Here is a 20237-nt window from a genome sequence, read left to right on the forward strand (position 1 = left end):
CCTAGTCTTTCTTATTAACCTTAATCCGTAATTCAACAACACTTAATGGAAGGATGGAATTTTGTTAGGTTTATGTTCATTTGTAGAGTATTTGGGTTGTTTATTTTTAATTTATCTTCCCCTTTTTATGGGAAACTTATGGAAGAGGAACAAGGTGAGTAAAGTAAGAATATGGTGCTCAAGCCCATGTCACCTGTTGATTTTTGTAGCTATAGCATGTATTGGGATCAGATGAATTTGCAGTATTTATTGATATATTTTCCAGAGTTGTACCAATATCTTGGCAATATTTTGTTCCCTTCTACACTAGGACGGTGTTGGATGGATGCACTTGAACTGGCTTTAAAGTGCTCCAGTCTATTGAAACGTACCATGATTCGAGAGGGTAAAGAGCCCGACTTGAATTCTTCTGGGGAGAATAGCCATATGAACTTCTATGGGTTATTGAGAGCACACAACGTGCACAGCAACGAAAACTTCCAGTAAGTATACCGTGCTCGCCAATCCTCCTAATAAATTGATAACCGTTATCTGAAATCAATGAATGGCACCGTGTGCTCTTAAAACTCCAAACTGGTATGGATTTTTTGCAGAAGAGAAATTTTGGTGAGCATACTTTGTAAGTAAAAGAAAACATAAATACTACAAAACATGTGCAGCTGTATTGTATTGGACAAACTGCATGTATATAAATACAAGAACATGTCTTTCAGAAACATCATCATCAAATGTATTTATAGAGAATTTTTTTTTTTATATATCCAGATGTTTTAAGCCAGGCAGTGGATTCACAAAAAAATAGTTAGACTTGTTAGTATGTAGAGATTGGTATAAAATTATTCCAGAAACTGAATGACCTAAGTTTTCTTGGAATTTCTAGGTTGAATGACAGTGAAATTGAAAGACAGCACTTCAAAGACCAGGACACCTATTCTGATAAGTCCGACAAGGATAACGACCATGATCACGAAGAATCGGACAATGATGGACTTGGCAAAAGTGAGGAGAGCGACAGCGACACATCTGAGAGACAGGATGACTCTTTTATTGACACTGAACCACCCGATATAATTAAAGAATCCACCTACCTGGAAGAGTGCCATGAAGAGCTCGGAGAGGTTAGAAGAAGTGCAAGTTGTGTGATGTTGGCTGCAGCAGATTAAATTTCTCTTTGGTTTATTTACATTGTTTATAACCCTTTATGGTCCAGACAGTTTGTAAATATCTAGCATGACATCATGACAGCACATCATTCGTCCTCTAGGGCTTCAAAATTTTATTAAAAAGTACTAACTGTAAAATAAAAGTTCCATACTGCTGCTTTTTGCTTATCTCTAAAATATATCATTTATTATTGGTCTCCAAACCAATGCAGATAAATATTTAATATAAATAACAGAAAAATAGAAATACCGTCACTCCAAGGATTTAGATCAAGAAATCTTCTTTATTCCATAACCCAGTCAACGTTTCAGTCTGTCACCGCAGACTTTCATCAGGACACATAAAAGTTTGTATATGTCCTGATGAAAGTCTGCTGTGACAGACTGAAACGTTGACTGGGTTATGGAATAAAGAAGATTTATTGATCTAAATCCTTGGAGTGCCGGTATTTCTATTTTTCTATTTCTATGCGACCAGAGCAGGTATTTTTTATTTATATAAGTTGGAGTGCAAGAGTTACCCGAAACTAATATAAATAACATTCGTTAGTTTAAGCAATATTTTATTCAGATACTTCTGTTGTCCCAAGCACTGTATCCTGTAATAATACAGAGCAATGTGTCATTGTTTTCAAATCAAACAAGGGTCTGTTATGTCATTAACATACACCCAGATTACACACTCACTTTTCCAGTTTGTTGAATGGTGTTCATACAGATGCAGGTTTTATTATTGTTGAGCCATTATTTATTTGCACAACATTTTCTTTTAAGGCAGGAGAAGCTTCTCAGACAGAAACCGTTTCAGAAGAGCACAAGAGTCTGATCTGGACTTTGCTGAAACAAGTACGACCAGGAATGGATCTGTCCAAAGTGGTTCTTCCGACCTTTATTTTGGAACCCCGCTCGTTCTTGGACAAGCTGTCGGATTATTACTATCATGCAGACTTTCTGTCTGAGTGAGTGAACTCTTCAGTATTGCTTTAATCAGAACCACACATTTAGATTTGTGCAAAGGGAAACTAGAATTAAGCATTTATGCATTACAACCTCCTTCTTAAAGGGCAAGAATGTTCCAATCAAACAATATGCAGTGTAGCATTGGTGGAATGAGTTTATCTAATGCTACAATAAAACTTTATGGACATGGGTCTTAACATTAATTATCATCTGATATGTTGGCACCGCCCCTGATTCTAAACATTACCATGCCTATAGCTTTATGGCGGAGATTAATGTGTTACCCATTACGTCCTTTGTAGTCAACTCGTCATTTTATTAGAAGCTAGAGAGATAAGGCCTCCTACTTATTAAAAATTCACAGATTTTATGTAGATCCTTAACTCACTGTGAGATTCTATTCAAACTTTCTAAGAGAATTATCATCCATCCCGGTTTACCCAGTTTTTGTAAAGCCATGTTAATGAAATAACGGCCATACAGTGGAACTTTTCAGATAAACATCACTTTTACACCATTTGCCAGATTTCACACGCTTTTCTTACGCCTTCCTTATTGTCTTGGAAGGTCGAAGGTTTCCCAGCGCTCTGGGTTTAGGTTAAATCATTATATCTGCAAGTCACATTACCATAAATTCATCTGCATTACATTGAGGGACCATTGCAACACCTGTGACATTTTTGTCTGAGGGTGATTTAACCCCACAGTTTAAAGAATAAATACGGTATATATATATATATATATATATATATATATATATATTTACAATATCTCTCTGAATTTAGCAATTTCTATTTAATGCATGATCTACATTCATCTACATTAATTTAGTGAGTACTCCTTCCTTCTTTTAGGTACAGTTAATATATATGCTGTGTTAATTACTTTGCAGACACATTGTACAGTGCAACAGTTACTGTGCGAGTCTATTTGGGGATTTATTTACACTCTAGTGTACCAACCCCTACTGGAAAAGCCAGGTTGCTTCTTTTTACATTATGTTTTAATTTAATGGAAGGGCATCAAAACTACATTTTAGGGCCCTTAGCCTGAAAAAAAGTTAATGCAAACACTAAAAGGGTTGCTATAACTCTTTTGAGAGGGGGGACCTGGCAGGTGTAATATACTATATTTGGCCTTGTGGAGGATATGCACTGGAAAACTGTAATAAAAAGGTTTTACTTACCTGAAATCTGTGCATGGTCAAAGCACAGGACTTCTCATAGGGAAACCTGTGCTTGGACTAATTTGCCAGATCAGGACACAACGAGGGGGTGGAAGGAGAAAACTTCATGTCTGTTGTCGGCATGCAGTGAATGCTGACTGCAGAGGTAATTTAGGCACTGAATTGGTATTAGTCAAACTGGAACAGATTTCTGGGCTGCCTACGTCACTTGTACTGAGTGTGCAACTAGCCCCCCGCACACAAATAAGAATATCTTAGTATGTGCATTGTTTAAAGCCGAAACACTGCACATACGGACTACTACCACCATGACCACTTCAAATAACGGAAGTGGGTATGGTTGTAGTGTTCCTTTAATCCTAAAACCAATTAATGTTTGTAAATAGAAACAGATGCAGTATCTTCATGTATTCTCTTCAAGATGGTCCCTGGGCACATCACCAAGAAATCAATGTTTTCCCCTCAGCCCCTTCTTTTTCTCTCTTTACCTTTCCCAATTGTAATTGTAAGTCCAACTGGCCCAATGTATAAATCAATGTTTTTCTAGACAATATTCTTTAATCATTTTTGCTTGAGGTTACCATAAGGCTATTGATAAACCGATCAATAACAGAGATGCAATTATCAGACTATACTCTGGGAATGATGGCTAATGTGTTATTGTTCGTTACAGTATACTCTCCATGGGGAGGAATGATTCGTGGATACAAATTGGCGATCTTTCTGTTTATCAGGTTGCTATCCCGCTGGGGCTCTGTGAGGAGGTGTAATTCTTGTCCCTTGGAGAGTATAACAAAATCTAAGATGTTATTATCAAATTATGCCAGATTATGCAATAAGTTGTAAACAACTCTCAGTATATGGTATCAAATTAACCCTTTTTGGCTGTGTAAACCGTGGGATATACACACAGGGTAACGGAGAGCAGATGAGCAATAAGTTCAAAGAACAAGCACAACTCTTCATTCGTCAGCCACAACAAAGAAAATCGCAGACATTAAAGGGGCGCTGCGGGCACCAATACTACTTTAATGTGTTTCATCGGTTTGACCTCATTAATATGCTGTATTTTGTTGCATGCACAAATCTTTATAGTTTTTACCTAAAATAAGTATTTTGCAAAATGCCTCACCTTAAGCCTACCTTCTAAGCCATGCCCCCTCAGTCCATAAAAATACTTCCTTACCAAACGCATGCACACACTACGAGGCAACATAGGCCCAGCAAACCAATCTGGCAAGTTTCAATGTGTGAAAACTGAAAAGGGGAAAGCACTATTTTCCAAAACCCCATAAAACCTGTACATGAGGGGCGGTACTGTTGTACTCATGAGACTATGCTGAACACAAATATATGTAATTTATTGCAGTAAAAACTAACAGTATTATGACATTTACAGTTAAAATGTCATGCAGAACTTGAAAAATAACATTTCTTAATGTCTCAAACTTTTTATTTATTTTTTATTCATATTAGTTTGTTTAATTTAGAAATATTTGATGTGAAATGAAAGACCTATTTCTCCTGATCAAAATAATAGATAACTATGGGTGCACTTATTATGAAAAAGGTAAATTATGGTTCAACAACGTATAGCTCAAATTCTAGATTTTGTTTTTAATCAGAACTTGTACAATTGCCCAATAAGGGGTTAATAAGGCCCAGGATGTCCCTTTAAATATGTAGAAACCGTAATCTATTTATTAAGCACTTGCAACAATTATTCTTCTGATTCATTATGTTTTAACAATTTAGTCATCTGATTTGTTTGGTATCTGAAGGGGGCTGTATATTATGTTTATATTATGTATTTATGTTGCTAAAATAAATAATAATGATGTTTTGACGGATTTGTTGTTTTGTCAGGGCTTCTTTGGAGGAAAATGCTTATAGCCGGATGAAGAAAGTTGTGAAGTGGTATCTTTCTGGATTCTACAAAAAGCCAAAGGTTTGGTTGCCTTCTTCTTTAATGGGTGAAAGGGTGAAACTGACCAAAATTGAATGCTTTATATAGAAATAGTTATATAGTAATAAAGGCTGAAAAAGACTCCGTTCTGTAAAGTTTTAATCTTTCAAATATTTCTGTTACTGCTCTTGATTTAAAAAGAAAGTGGGGGCGGAGCCTGACAGCGCACGAGAGCAGTCGCCATTCTCCCGAGCTCCGACAAAAGAGAGCAATAACTTGCAAAAATCAAATACACCGAACCCCAACTAACCACCAAAGGACCAGAAAAAAACCGGGTACGTCCTGCTAAACCCGTCGATGCCGTTCTTCCAACCCGCGGCAAGAAAAACCTGCAGCCGCGGCTCCAAGGCCTACCGCGCAGGAAACCTCCAACTCGAGGCAGACTGGGCTTCCCGCATGTGGAGTGACCTTGGCCTAACAGACCCGAACACACACATAACGGAGGAGATGGGTCGGAAGTCCCAGAAGCAACCTACAAACACTCCCCAGACTCACCGTGGCATTGGCCAGATGCTGCGAACGCCAGGGCCAAACACAGCCCAAAATCAACAGGTGGATGGAGGGGAATCTTACCACGAACAAACCCCAACAGAAACCAGGAAAACTACCCCATCCAGGGCAGAAGACACAGCCCCAGCAACAAAGGGGGACATACAGGACATGCTAACTAACCTTCAAAGAAACCTCCGACAAATGTGGGAAGCTGACCTGGCAGTACTGAAAACAGAGGTACAAACACTAAATGCTCGCACCGAAACGAATGAGACAGATATACTTACCCTCAGACAGGGCCTAAAAGCACTAAACGACCAGATGCATCAGATACAAGCCCACCAGGCCAACCTCACTAACCAAGTCAGCATAATGGACGACAGGGGCAGAAGGAAATACATCAAGCACAGAGGAGTCTCAGAGACAGTACCCTTAGAGGAACTACCACACTTCATTAGAAGGCTGGTGTCTTCCCTCATCCCAACGCGACAGGCTAAACACTTTACCTTCGATGGGGTATACAGGATAACTAAATCCCCACAAGCCCTCACCGCAGCACCACGGGACATCATCCTCCGTTGCCACTCGCTAATGGACAAAATGGGCCTACTAGCCGCCCTTAAAGGGAAAACCCCGTGCAAATTTGAAACCAGCACCATATCAGTCTTTCCGGACTTGAGCAGATCTACACTGTTATGGAGAAAGGGAATGCAGCCTGTCACGAAACTCCTCCAAACAGCAGGACTAACATACAGATGGTCAACACCCAGAACGCTGCTGGTCACGAAAGACGGGAATACATACAAGGCGTCAGACCCTGCAGACAGCACTGCCTTAATGACAGCATTGGGCCTCACTCCACAGGGACTACCCGCTCCAGAAACACCAGGCACTCGCCCACACAGCATAGAAGACACCCCTGATCTCACGGACAGAGAAGAAGAAGAAGGCCAAGCAACCTGAACTCACAAAACGCGCATGTTGTTTACGTTAATGTTTTACCTATGTTTTAAGGTTCGAATATACATAACTACACACACACTCTTTATGTTGGGCTCACACCACGAAGCAGCAGCTCTGCGATACGACTACACAACTCCCCCCCCCCCCCCCCCCTTCCCCTAGTGCCCCAGGGTCAAGGGACACAGCCAACCATGGAGCGCTACACCCCACACCGGGAACCAGACAAACAGGGGACATATAACCAATGCACGTAGCCACAATAGGCGAACCCCAAGAACTAAATAGACACCCACGCTCCGCACCACAACCCATCCCCATATAGAAGATGCCCTTTTAGCTAGGCAGAAAAACATCCTGAATCATTCCTACACATAGGGGGACGTGGAAGACTCTACCGTCACAAAACGATAAGGGTATGCTAGACCACTACGATAGAACAAACAAGTTAAATTACCCCAGTTCCTCCCCCCCCCCCCCCCCCGTCACTTCAATAGGCAACTCTGAGACACAGAGATAAGGGACACCAGACGTAAAGAGGGAACTATACACCCACCAACATACGAGGTGACCCAACCCGTAGAATGCCAGGTAGTGGGACAAATGTCCTAAAAGCTTCAAGCCCAAAACAGTCACCACACCCCCATAATGGTCATATCGCAATTTCTCGCCTAGCAACTGTCAGTACTTTCGTAGGCACCTCGTTATAACCCACCAGGCCACTATACAAAAAATGTGCATTTAATGTTATAGCCAAACCACTGTATGGACATTCTTGTTACACCAACTTAACCTTATGCAGTCGAGGCATAAACAGAAATGTCTGTATCACTGTTGTTGCACTGAAAATAACGAATAAAAAAAAAAAAGTGGAAAAAAACTCAGACTACGTATAAATAATATACAAATAATGATCCTCATGTTTGAAGTTATTGAGTTTATTGCAAATTCTACCTTCTGCAGGAAACTCTCTCACAAACTAAACAAGAGGCCAAAACCTCTCAGCAATTATTTATTTATTTACCAGGAAGGATACGTTGAGATTTCTCTCTTTTTCAAGTATTTTCTGGGTCCACAAAACGTTGAATCATTACAATATAAAAAAAGATATATATATATATGATGACTCCTGTGCCTTTGTGTTAGAGTGCAACACTCATATCTCATAGACACCTACACAGCAATGGTTTATCATTAAGGTAGCAATCAGCTTTCTATTGAAGCTCTCGCCAGACCTGGATATATTTAGCTACAGACATAGCAAATTATAACTGAGCTGTTTGCTTAAGGTAATAGATGCTGGGTCTAATAGCCTTATTTGCAATATTTAATAAATTAATCTGTGGCCAGGTCTGTCTACCTATGATCTGTTATCTGCTGAAAGCCAAACTTATCTGCATTAGTTTAATTAAAAGGGATGAGTGGAACCATATGAAAACTTTAAATTACCGGTAAGTCATTTGTACCAGACAACTTCTGTTACTTGAACCCTATAAAGACTGTGCATGTGCAACACACAGCTGTACAGGGCTCTCTGTTAGAACGTTAGATGGCCCCATATGTCATATAGGTTGCCAGAGCTATTTTTTTAATTGTTGCATACTGATCTGCTATTGCAGCCGGGGAAAATAAAAATATGAGAGAGAGAGAGAGAGAGAGAGAGAGAATTTTTTTTTTTTTATATATATATTTTTTTATTTTTTTTTAAGGAAATGTATAAAGGGCATAAGTGGCTCTAAATGTGTACTATTTCGGATGGAGCCTTGCTGTGTATCCTTAAGTGTCTTATCACCAAGGCATTTTGCTTAGTTAATTTCGCTAGAAGATGTATATCTAAACAGCTATTCATTTTTACAGGGTCTAAAGAAACCATACAACCCTATTCTAGGGGAAACATTCCGCTGTGTGTGGCTGCATCCCAGAACAAATAGCAAGACCTTCTATATTTCGGAGCAGGTATGGCGTTTTTGTGCCGCGTACAAATGCTAATCAACGCTTTGAAAGTACAATGCTATTACTTGCATAGAAAAACAACAAAACAGTTTTTCCCCCTTAATTTTGCTTTTATGGTTTAAAAAAAATGTAATCTTCAAAGCAGGTTTCCCTCCCTCCTCCCCATTTATTTAGGTATCCCATCATCCACCAGTGTCTGCATTCTATGTCAGTAACCGAAAAGATGGATTTTGCCTCAGTGGGAGTATTTTGGCCAAATCAAAATTTTACGGTAAGTTGAAATCACCTGTGCTTTGATATAAAGAAAATCAATGAGGTTGTGTCACTTTAAAGAGGATGACAGATAAAATGACATGTGTATCCTGTACTAGCCGGATAGCTAGCAACTGCACAGCTCTCCTAACTGTATATTATTTGACATTTGCTTAATGTGCTATTAAGGTAAAAATGTCTAGTGGATTTTATGGATATTTGCATCTCATTATAGGAATTGTGCTTTCTGTGGCTATAATTGCTGTGAATTTTTATCATTTTACTTTCTGACTAGCACTTGTGTTAAAGTAATTTTTTTAAATGACCAGAGATAAAATATATATATATATTTTTTTGTATCTGTTTATTTTTTATATTCAAGCTGTATGTGTTGCATGTGTTTTTTTTTTTTTTTATTTGGTTACTGAGAATTACCCTTTTGAGTGCTTCTCATACTTTCTCTTTACAACTTTTAGACACTTTCTACTCAGAACTGCAAATGCGAGAGTCACTCCAACTACCATAACCATTACAGCTTATTGTAGTAGTTGTGGTGCAAGGAGTCGAGCACAGTATTTCAGTTTTTGTCAAATTGTTCTTCTTGGCCCGGTAACACAGAATTTCACTGCCTCGTTATCTTGTCAGCAAGAGAGACATGCTTTGTCAGATCATTTTTCTGTTCAAAAAGAAAAGAAAAACAGATTACACCCAAATACTTCATGCACCATTCAATGTGTTGTAGAGGTTACGGTGTTTGCAGTGTCACTTTAACAGTGTGCTAAGACACACCATAATTCTACTTGTATTTCCTAAAGCATTTGATGTATGAATTTATAAAATTCTTTCTTTTTTTTTTCCAGGCAATTCTCTTTCTGCAATTCTGGAAGGTGAAGGGAGACTAACTTTCCTTAATCGGGGAGAGGATTATATGATGACCATGCCGTATGCTCACTGCAAAGGTAAAGGTAGTGAGAATTGTGTTAGCTGAAACGTTGCCATCCCATTCCAATTCCAATAAAGTTTGCATACTGGATATATGCTGTGTGTGCTGTCTATAACATGTCCCCTGACTTCCTGCAACAAAGCATAAGCATTTCTATTTGGAAAAGAATATTTAAAGGAATATTCCAGGCATAACAAATCTTAATCTATTTGAAGTGGTTATAATGGCTGGAGTGACCTGGTCACTAACGATATATAGTGATCTGCAATCATTTGCTGACCGCCTGCAGCAGTCTGCGCCAGGTCCCTGACCGCCTGCAGCAGTCTGGGATCGCCCTCCCTGACCGCCCTTAGCAGTCTGGGATCGCCGTCCCTGACCACCCTCAGCAGTCTGGGATCGCCCTCCCTGACCGCCCTCAGCAGTCTGGGATCGCCCTCCCTGACCGCCCTCAGCAGTCTGGGATCGCCCTCCCTGACCGCCCTCAGCAGTCTGGGATCGCCCTCCCTGACCGCCCTCAGCAGTCTGGGATCGCCCTCCCTGACCGCCCTCAGCAGTCTGGGATCGCTCTCCCTGACCGCCCTCAGCAGTCTGGGATCGCTCTCCCTGACCGCCCTCAGCAGTCTGGGATCGCCCTCCCTGACCGCCCTCAGCAGTCTGGGATCGCCCTCCCTGACCGCCCTCAGCAGTCTGGGATCGCCCTCCCTGACCGCCCTCAGCAGTCTGGGATCGCCCTCCCTGACCGCCCTCAGCAGTCTGGGATCGCCCTCCCTGACCGCCCTCAGCAGTCTGGGATCGCCCTCCCTGACCGCCCTCAGCAGTCTGGGATCGCCCTCCCTGACCGCCCTCAGCAGTCTGGGATCGCCCTCCCTGACCGCCCTCAGCAGTCTGGGATCGCCCTCCCTGACCGCCTGCAGCAGTCTGTGATCGCCCTCCCTGACCGCCTGCAGCACTCTGCGACCGCCCTCCCTGACCGCCTGCAGCAGTCTGCGATCAACCCCCCTTGACCACTTCTAGCAAACTATGGGCTGTTGACTCTCTACATTATTAATATATATTAAGAGTAACTTAACTTTACACTGACTTTAACATTCTTTTGATTTAACACGTTTTAATGGCTTTTTTTTTTTTTTCCTCAATTTATTTTTATAGGAATTCTCTATGGAACAATGACCCTTGAACTTGGAGGAAATGTCAGCATTGCATGTGAGAAAACTGGTTATAGTGCCATTCTTGAATTTAAATTAAAGGTATGTTTGGATGTATGTTTAGTTTATATAATTGATTTATTACATGCCCTCTTAATTTATTTTGAGTAAATCTGCTTTTATTTTTGCGGCAAAATAAATCAAGCTGCTCAAGGTAGGTGCTTTAAAGAAGTTTGCTCAGCAACCAAAAAATTAACACACTCCATATTAGAAGCTACATAGCTTTTAATGAAATCAATCAGCCAGAAATGGCAGAACAACTCAAGCTTTGTACACGCTTTGCTTGGTCAGTAAATCTTAAGGCTGCCTATGCATCAGCTTATTAAAAACCTGCTCACTTACGCTAATAAACTAGGAGTAGCCAGCAGTTGGCCGCTGTTTACCTGCGCAGTTGGCATGTTTCCACCTAGCACTATGCCTCCGATGAATATTAGCCATTATTCTTCAAACTGTTTTACTTTTATAGGACTGTATTATGTGCCACTTGCTTTTCATGACTTGTGTCATGACTTCCCACCACCATCTTCATGTGCTTATTGTCTTCGAGCTATTTTGGTTATGTTTTTTTTTTTTTTTTTTTTTATCAAATTACTGTCAACATTACATTTATTTTTTTTATTTTTTTACTTTGTCTGTGTGTGTTATGCAGCATTAAAGGCATGTATGTTTTTTTTCTTTCACCTTTCATTCTGTGTCTGGAACAATGATAGATTTACTAAGGATTTACTAAGGTGTAATATTTTCTTACCTATGGAATTAAAGTCTTTTTTGTTTGGCAAACTGTTTTATGTAGAGTTTTTTTTTTTGTTTTTTTTTGTGGAGTACCAGACATTTAACCAAAATGTGTGTCTATTTTTCTCTAAGTTTATCTATTCACTTTTCTATTAAATCCGCCATGTATCTATCTATCCTTCCATCTATCTAATCGCCTATCTATCCTTCCATCCATATAATCACAGATCTATCCTTCCATCCATCTAATCACAGATCCATCCTTCCATCCATCTAATCACAGATCTATCCTTCCATCCATCTAATCACAGATCCATCCTTCCATCCATCTAATCACATATCTATCCTTCCATCCATCTAATCACAAATCTATCCTTCCATCCATCTAATCACAAATCTATCCTTCCATCCATCTAATCACAGATCCATCCTTCCATCCATCTAATCACATATCTATCCTTCCATCCATCTAATCACAGATCCATCCTTCCATCCATCTAATCACATATCTATCCTTCCATCCATCTAATCACAAATCTATTCTTCCATCCATCTAATCACCTATCTATCCTTCCATCTATCTAATCACAGACCCATCCTTCCATCTATCTAATCACAGATCCATCCTTCATCTATCAAATCACCGATCCATCCTTCATATATCAAATCACTGATCCATCCTTCATATATCAAATCACCGATCCATCCTTCCATCCATCTAATCACCTATCTAGCCTTCTAATCACCTGCCTGTTTTTCTAATAGTCTGTCTGTCCATTTAATTGATGCTCTGTCTTCCTGTGTAATCAATTATCTGTCAGATGCACAGAATTCACATTAGCCACCAATGACACTGCTGAAGCTAGATCTACCCCTCTGGCAGCAGAGGGGTTAAATGCTGTATGTCCAATGTTTCATATTGAAACACTTCACATACAGACTCTGGGCACCATAACCACTTCAAATCACTGAAGTGGGTCATTGTGCTTAGAGTAACCATCCAACTATCCTTCTAGCTGTTCAATCACCTGTCTATCATTTTGTTCAATTACCTGGCCATCCATCCATCTCTCTATCATTCTATATAATCAATTTAACTTTTCTTTCTGTCTAATGTTTTGTCTATCATTGTTACTCGTGCAGTCTGTTCTTGTTGTTTTTTTTTTGTTTTTTTTTAGCTGTTTGTAGAACATTAATCCTGCTTTTATTAAAGCATTACACTTAGATTAATTCCCAGGAATTATATAAGTGTAATAAGTTCTTAATGTCTTTAGCAATCCTTCACTGTTGGTATTTTTTTTTCTTTCTTAAAGCCACACTAACACCGTGTGGGGGCTTTGCATAATTTACAAAGACCACTGACAATTACATCTCTGCTGCTGGCCACAGTTAGTATGAGTATTTTAAATTAAATGCTTATTTTGCAGGGGGGTGACATTGCAGCTTCAATGAATTTTATCTAAGCAGGCTGGATACCCAATGTAAATCTTTCAGTCAGGGCAATGAAGGTCTGATATTTAACCATTTGATGTCTTTCCAAAATGGTGGTCTTGTATTTCTATTAGATGTACAAAAACCCACTCCAGCTTTACCCCAAAAACCTAGAACACCTTTTTATTACAATATTTTTATTTTATTATAACAAGTTTTGTTTTACTTATGTAATGGAAAAACAACTATGTAAACCATTTTTACATTTCAGTCGTATAAAGGGATATGCATAACCACTGGTAATTCGAATATAATATTGTGTTACGGATGTCCAGGTGTTAAGATTTCTTTTTATTAATTTACATATATATGCATTTGCACCGCCTGTAATGCAAGGTGTATGAGGCTTTACTTTCCAGTTAACTGAAGCCATTTAACATCGTCTTCTAGAGTCTTGTAATGCCACTGGCCCATCTTTCACAGACTGTAATTCATGTATTGTTTTTGTAATATTGTCTTTCAGCCATTTTTAGGCAGTGATGATAGTGTTAATCAAATATCAGGGAAGATAAAACTGGGAAAAGAAGTACTGGCCACTCTGGAAGGGCACTGGGTAAGTACCAAAAATGTATCAAGAGGCAATTATTAAAAGTGTAACAATAATTGGGATTTATATAAAAATATCTAATATTTCAAAATCTTAAAAGATATGTATTGATTTAAAGGACTGCAAAGGGTATGGAGAAATATTGTATGGACAGTTAAATGCAGGGTAGCCTAGAACATCATCATAAACAAAATGTTTTAGATGTTTCTGTGCATTGTGGTAGTTATAGCACTTGATACAGTTTTACATGTGACATTTACATCTACGTAATTCATTTTCAGCACTTTCAGAGTGTAATGGTGTTATGGAGACGACCGACTATGGCACCAAGTGTAGTGGTGTTATGGAGACGGGCTCAGGCACCGAGTGTAGCGGTGTTATGGAGACGGTCTCAGGCACCAAGTGTAGTAATGTTATGGAGACGGGCTCAGGCACCGAGCATAGTTGCATTGTGGAGACTCTTTATATAGAAAAGACAGGAAAGGCAAGAAAGGGGGAGAGGTGGCCCTTAATGAGAAGAATGGCATAAAATCTAGCCTAATAAAAGTGAGGCGAACATAGTCTGTTTGGGTTACGTTAGAATTTGGTAATCACACAATAGCTCATTTGGGTTACGTTAGAATTTGGTAATCACACAATAGCTCGTTTGGGTTATGTTAGAATTTGGTAATCACACAATAGCTCGTTTGGGTTATGTTAGAATTTGGTAATCACACAGTAACTCGTGCAGGTGTGATTTATAGGCCCCCAGAACAAATACAAGAGTTAGATAATCTACTAGTTGAGGAAATGGCTATAAGGGCAATGAAGGGGGGAGTTATCATCATGGGTGACTTTAATCTTCCTCATGTCAACTGGAAAACCAAAATAACTGCTTGTGCCAGGAGCACACATATTCTAAACTTCCTACTGGGATTGTCTCTAAAACAAGTCATTGACGAGCCAACTCGTAAAGAAGCCATACTAGATTTAGTGTTAACAAATGGAGATTTGGTGTCCGATATTACTGATGGTGAAAGTTTAGGATCCAGTGATCATCAGTCAGTGTGTTTTAATATAAGAACAGTGACTGAGTCACACCACACGAAAACAAAAGTTTTAGACTTTATAAAAACAGACTTTTCTAAAATTATTATATTATTAGACTGGAGCAGTTTAAATGGGATTATTTAAAAGTTGCACTGCTGAAGGCAACGGAAAATTGTATTTGGCTTGTCAGTAAAAGCAAAAAATGTAAGAAACCACTGTGGTACTCCACATATGTGGCCAAAATAGTAAAAAAACAAAACGTTAGCATTTAGTCATTATAAAAAAAAAACAGAGTGAGGTAGATAGACAGATCTATAAGATTAGACAGAAAGAGGCTAAGCAAGTTATAAGAGCTTCCAAAACACACACAGAAGAAAAAATAGCAGTCAATAAAAAAAGGGACACAACTTTTTTTAGATGCATAAATGAGAAAAGGAAAGTAAAACAAGGATTAGTTAGATTAAAAACAAAAGAAGGAAGGTATGTAGAAGAGGATAAAGGTCTAGCTGACTGCCTTAATTATATTTTTGTTCAGTATTTACAGATGAAAATTAAGGAAAGGGGCCTCAGTTAGGAAAAAAGGACACATTAGTCATTTGTTACATGTGAGTTTACAGAGGAAGAGCTTCATTTTCAACTGTCGAAAGTAAAGACAAATAAGTCAATGGGACCTGATGCGATACACGCAAAGTTATTAAAAGAGCTGGGGTACTAGCAAAACCACCTACAGATTTATTTAGGTTACAGTGGATTGGTGTTTTTTTTCAGAGGTTTCCCAGTCCTCCCGGGGCTGCAGGCTTGCCTTGTAGGTGGGTCAGGGAGTGGTATGACTGCAGCTGGTCGTATATGGGCCAGTAGCTGAGCCCAAAACTTCTCAAAGATTATATCCAGGGAGTCTCTCGTTTTAGGATTGGGGTAGTGTGATGCATGCTGCTGCTGCTGCATGCCACAAGTGTAGTCGTCGCTTTTTGGCCGCCATTTTCAAGGCCTTCCCCTCCGGTCCATCTGTTTGAACCGTCGGCTGTGATAGCAGGTCAGTGACCGGGCTGGGTCTGTGTGACGGGGACCGGGATGTCCCCCGCCGGTCCAGGGGGGGGGATGATTCATGCGTGCTTGTGGTGAGCGGGAAGCGGCCGCCTTCCCAACCCCCCTTCTCTCGCCAGCCTCGTTCTGCCGTTTCGGATCCCGGGCATTCCGGGTGGTGAGACCGGTATCTGCGGGTGCCTACTGGGTTCCTCCATCTGTTGAGCCTCTGTTTGTGGGTTTTCCCGGTTTGTGCGCCCTGATTTCCAGCGTTTAGTCGTCCGTTCGGCGGGAGCTCAAGCTTAGCACGTCTTGCTCGCTTGCTAGTCAGGCTTCACCCCCCCAACAGATTTATTTAACCAATCATTGTTAACAGGAGTAGTCCCAGATGATTGGAAGTTAGCAAATGTTGTGCCCATTCACAAGAAAGGTAGTAGGGAGGAGTCTGGCAACTATAGGCCAGTAAGCCTTACTTCAGTAGTGGGAAAGTAATGGAAACCATGTTGAAGGATAGGATTGTTGAACATCTAACATCATATCGATTTCAAGATCAGAGACAACATGGGTTTACTTCAGGGAGATCATGCCAAACTAATCCTTTTGATTTTTTTGATTGGGTAACCAAAATAATAGATCAGGGTGGTGCAGTAGACATTGCTTACCTAGATTTCAGCAAGGCTTTTAACACTGTTGCATATAGAAGGCTTATCAATAAATTGCAATCTTTAAGTTTGGATTCCAGTATTGTTGAATGGGTAAGGCAGTGGCTGACTGACAGGCAACAGAGGGTTGTAGTGAGTGGAGTATATTCGAAACATGGGCTTGTCACCAGTGGGGTACCTCAGGGACCTGTACTTGGACCCATTCTCTTTAATATTTTTATTAGTGATATTGCAGAAGGTCTTGATGGTAACGTATGTAACAGGGCTGATGTTTCAGGAGGGATAAGCCAAACGGCAAATGATTTAGGTAAACAAGAAAAATGGTCAGAGTTGTGGCAACTGACATTTAATGTGGATAAGTGCAAGAAAATGCATCTTGGATGTAAAATCCCAATGGCAGAGTATATGATAGTCCTAACATCAACATCTCAGGAAAGGGATTTAGGGGTGATTATTTCTGATGACCTAAAGGTAGGCAGACAATGTAATAGAGTAGCAGGAAATGCTAGCAGAATGCTTGGTTATATAGGGAGAGGTATTAGCAGTAGAAAGAGGGAAGTGCTCATGCCATTGTACAGAACATTGGTGAGACCTCACTTGGAGTACTGTACACAGTACTGAAAACCGTATCTCCAGAAGGATATTGATACTTTAGAGAGAGTTCAGAGAAGGGCTACTAATCTGGTTCATGGATTGCAGGATAAAACTTACCAGGAAAGGTTAAAGGAACTTAACATGTATAGCTTGGAGGAAAGACAAGACAGGAGGGATATGATAGAAACATTTAAATACATAATGGGAATCAGCACAGTAAAGGAGGAGACTATATTTAAAAGAAAAACTACCACAACAAGAGGACATAGTCTTAAATTAGACGGGCAAAGGTTTAAAAATATTATCAGGAAGTATTACTTTACTGAGAGGGTAGTGGATGCATCGAATAGCCTTCCAGCTGAAGTGGTAGAGGTTAACACAGTGAAGGAGTTTACGCATGCGTGGGATAGGCATAAAGCTATCCTAGACTTAAGATAAGGCCAGGGACTAATGAAAGTATTTAGTTAATTGGGCAGACTAGATGGGCTGAATGGTTATCTGCCGTCACATTCTATGTTTCTATTTTTTAAGGCGTTCAGAAGTAGAGTTCTGTGCTCAGCTAGCTGCCGTACAGCAGTCACCTGTCTTCCTGCTTTATTACATACTGACAGTGTCATGTTTGTATGGCATAATCTCTTCATAGATCTCTAGTCTGACTGGCTCTAAGATTTATGTAGTACACATCCATATAGACCAACACTAGCTAACCTTGTCCCCATAGATATTTCCAAACTTAGAGTCCCATGATGCTCATCCAGCCTCAGAGAGTGCCAATGTTAGCCTTATTATGATTACATTCACATAAACCAATATATGTATGAATAAACCTTCTCAGTAGTTTGAAAGAACAGATCATTTCAAAGCAGTAATCTATCAAACAATGAACACTCTGACAGTTCCTATACATTCCGGTAATTACGTTGATCAGAGCGCTTACTGCATGTCATTTGTAAGAAGGTAGATGCTGGTTCCTGTAAGCTGTGTTTACAAAGCGCATTTTATGGTCAAAGAATCCTGCAGAATATGAAGTGCTCTCACACAGAGGGCTTTCTTTCTAATCACTTGTAATCCAATGAAAGAGACCTTTATGGCACTGCATGAAGTGTGCAGTTCTTGATTGTTTGAACAGCAGTTTATTGTTCCTCCTTTTAAAATGTTTCCACGCATTTAATATAGCAAGCAGCAAAAAGCTCTTTTTAAACTATGAATAAGTGGAGTAAACTCGCATATCAGGACCCTCTTCAACTAATTGTTCCTGTAAGTTTTTGTAATTGTCTCATTTATTGTTAAATCTCCCCCTTTGATAATATTGTAAAGCGCTACGGACTATGCTGGCACTATATAAATACCAGTAATGATAATAAACTGACAGAAGTGTTTTCTAAATACGAAGTGTTATACATCTGGCTGAGAAGTACCAACAGTAAGGCATCTTTGATGTTTGACGGTCATTACTGTGCATCATTGCAGTTCACAAACATCTGGAGTACCAGGGTAGCCATTGCTGCCATAAGATGCTGCACAGTGATTTGTAGTTGTGTCTGGATCATTACAGAACACTGTACAGCCACCTTCTCATTGCACGTTATGCACAGGTTGAGCAAACAAATTTGAATCATTTGCATTCACACGGCCCACGTTTATGGAAATATTAGCATGCCTGCAGAGCATTCACACGGCCCACGTCTATGGAAATATTAGCATGCCTGCAATGCAAGATGTTGGTAAAGGTAAAATATCTAAAGTCTCTAATTACACAGTACTAGAGGGACAGCCTTTGCTAAATTGTATATTCTATAGATTAATTAAAAGCAGTATTTTAAATTACTCGGCAATCCAAATGAAAAGCTTTCCATGGCAATTCTATAACATACCATGTAAAATATTCTATACTGGACTACTGCCTAGCATATCACGAATAACACATGTCAAATTCAGATACGTTCGTGTCTGCCTAGACACTTTTTATTTTATTATTAATAATATTGCATATGTATTTGTCTTCGTAAATAAATATTTATTGCAATTTCTCAAAACACAATACATAACCGAGCAGAGATTAATAATGTGGAATTCAAGAAAACATATAGGCACCCAGACTAGTGATGCATTTTGAATGAGGGAATTTTTGTTACAGTAAGCTCTCCATTAGCGATAATGCCAGGTGAATTGACTGTATTATTTTGCATTACAGGACAGCGAGGTTTTCATACACGATAAGAAGACAGAAGTGTCTGAGACCTTCTGGAATCCTACTCAAGAAATACGTCAGCGCCGATTAACTCGATGTACAGTACAGCGCGATGAACAAGGGGAGTTTGAATCTGAAAGGTAGATTCAAAAGAATACAGATTCTGTGCAGGAAAAAAAAAACTAATCTGACCCAATCTTAATCAATCTGAATTAATGCATAATTGTTCCATTCTGCTTTAATATACATCGTCTCCGTGTACGTAACTATTTAGCTTCCATAGTTCGTTTGAATCCTAACAATATTATTTTAAATGCTAAATATTTATTTTAAGGAATATTTTAATTGAAGGGTTGTTCATCTAACTTGGGACCTAAAATCTCTATTCATGTTCTATCATTTGTACCAATTATGTGTGGCTATTGTAATAATGAAAAAGTAAGTTGGATACCCAAAACTGGGAAGCAACTAGTAGTGTGTCCTGGGGCGACCAAATTAGGGGTTAACCCTTACAAAATTGTATAAATAGAAAAGCAGACCTGGTGGGTCAAAGAAAGTAGGGCGCCCCCTAGTGGATATCTGTACATATATACAAGGAATAAAACATAACTTTTAATAGTTGCTGCATAAAAAATGCTAATGGTAGGGACCCAGATACAAAACAAAAATAATAATGATTACAAAAAAAGTGAACACAATACACCAATTAACAGAAACAAAACAAAAAGAAAATAGTTTGGGAGGATATCAATCGATGTGAGAGCGTTCAGGATGGGGATGAAGTATCCTAAGGTGATAACCTAAGGGTTACTGGGCGAATGAAACGCTCCCCCAAACCTACTAAATATCTCACGAATACACTGGTTACTCTCTGTTTTATCGTGTTGT

The 20237-nt window shown here is 39.5% G+C and overlaps 1 protein-coding gene across 4 annotated transcripts in view; it reads left to right on the forward strand.

Moving 5' to 3' along the window:
• The window catches only part of OSBPL8 (oxysterol binding protein like 8), a 246460-nt gene that overhangs the window by 211245 nt on the left and 14978 nt on the right, over positions 1–20237 (forward strand). For all 4 annotated transcript variants that reach the window (XM_063446989.1, XM_063446990.1, XM_063446992.1 and 1 more), the window contains 10 exons: positions 311–482; positions 881–1118; positions 1938–2122; positions 5176–5257; positions 8585–8683; positions 8855–8951; positions 9793–9891; positions 11025–11122; positions 13767–13856; positions 19353–19489. In XM_063446989.1, coding sequence (XP_063303059.1) covers positions 311–482; positions 881–1118; positions 1938–2122; positions 5176–5257; positions 8585–8683; positions 8855–8951; positions 9793–9891; positions 11025–11122; positions 13767–13856; positions 19353–19489 — 1297 coding nt within the window. The remainder of the gene's footprint in view (positions 1–310; positions 483–880; positions 1119–1937; positions 2123–5175; positions 5258–8584; positions 8684–8854; positions 8952–9792; positions 9892–11024; positions 11123–13766; positions 13857–19352; positions 19490–20237) is intronic.

The sequence above is a fragment of the Pelobates fuscus genome, chromosome 3 (genome assembly GCF_036172605.1).
Source record: "Pelobates fuscus isolate aPelFus1 chromosome 3, aPelFus1.pri, whole genome shotgun sequence".
Taxonomy (NCBI): Eukaryota; Metazoa; Chordata; class Amphibia; order Anura; family Pelobatidae; genus Pelobates; species Pelobates fuscus.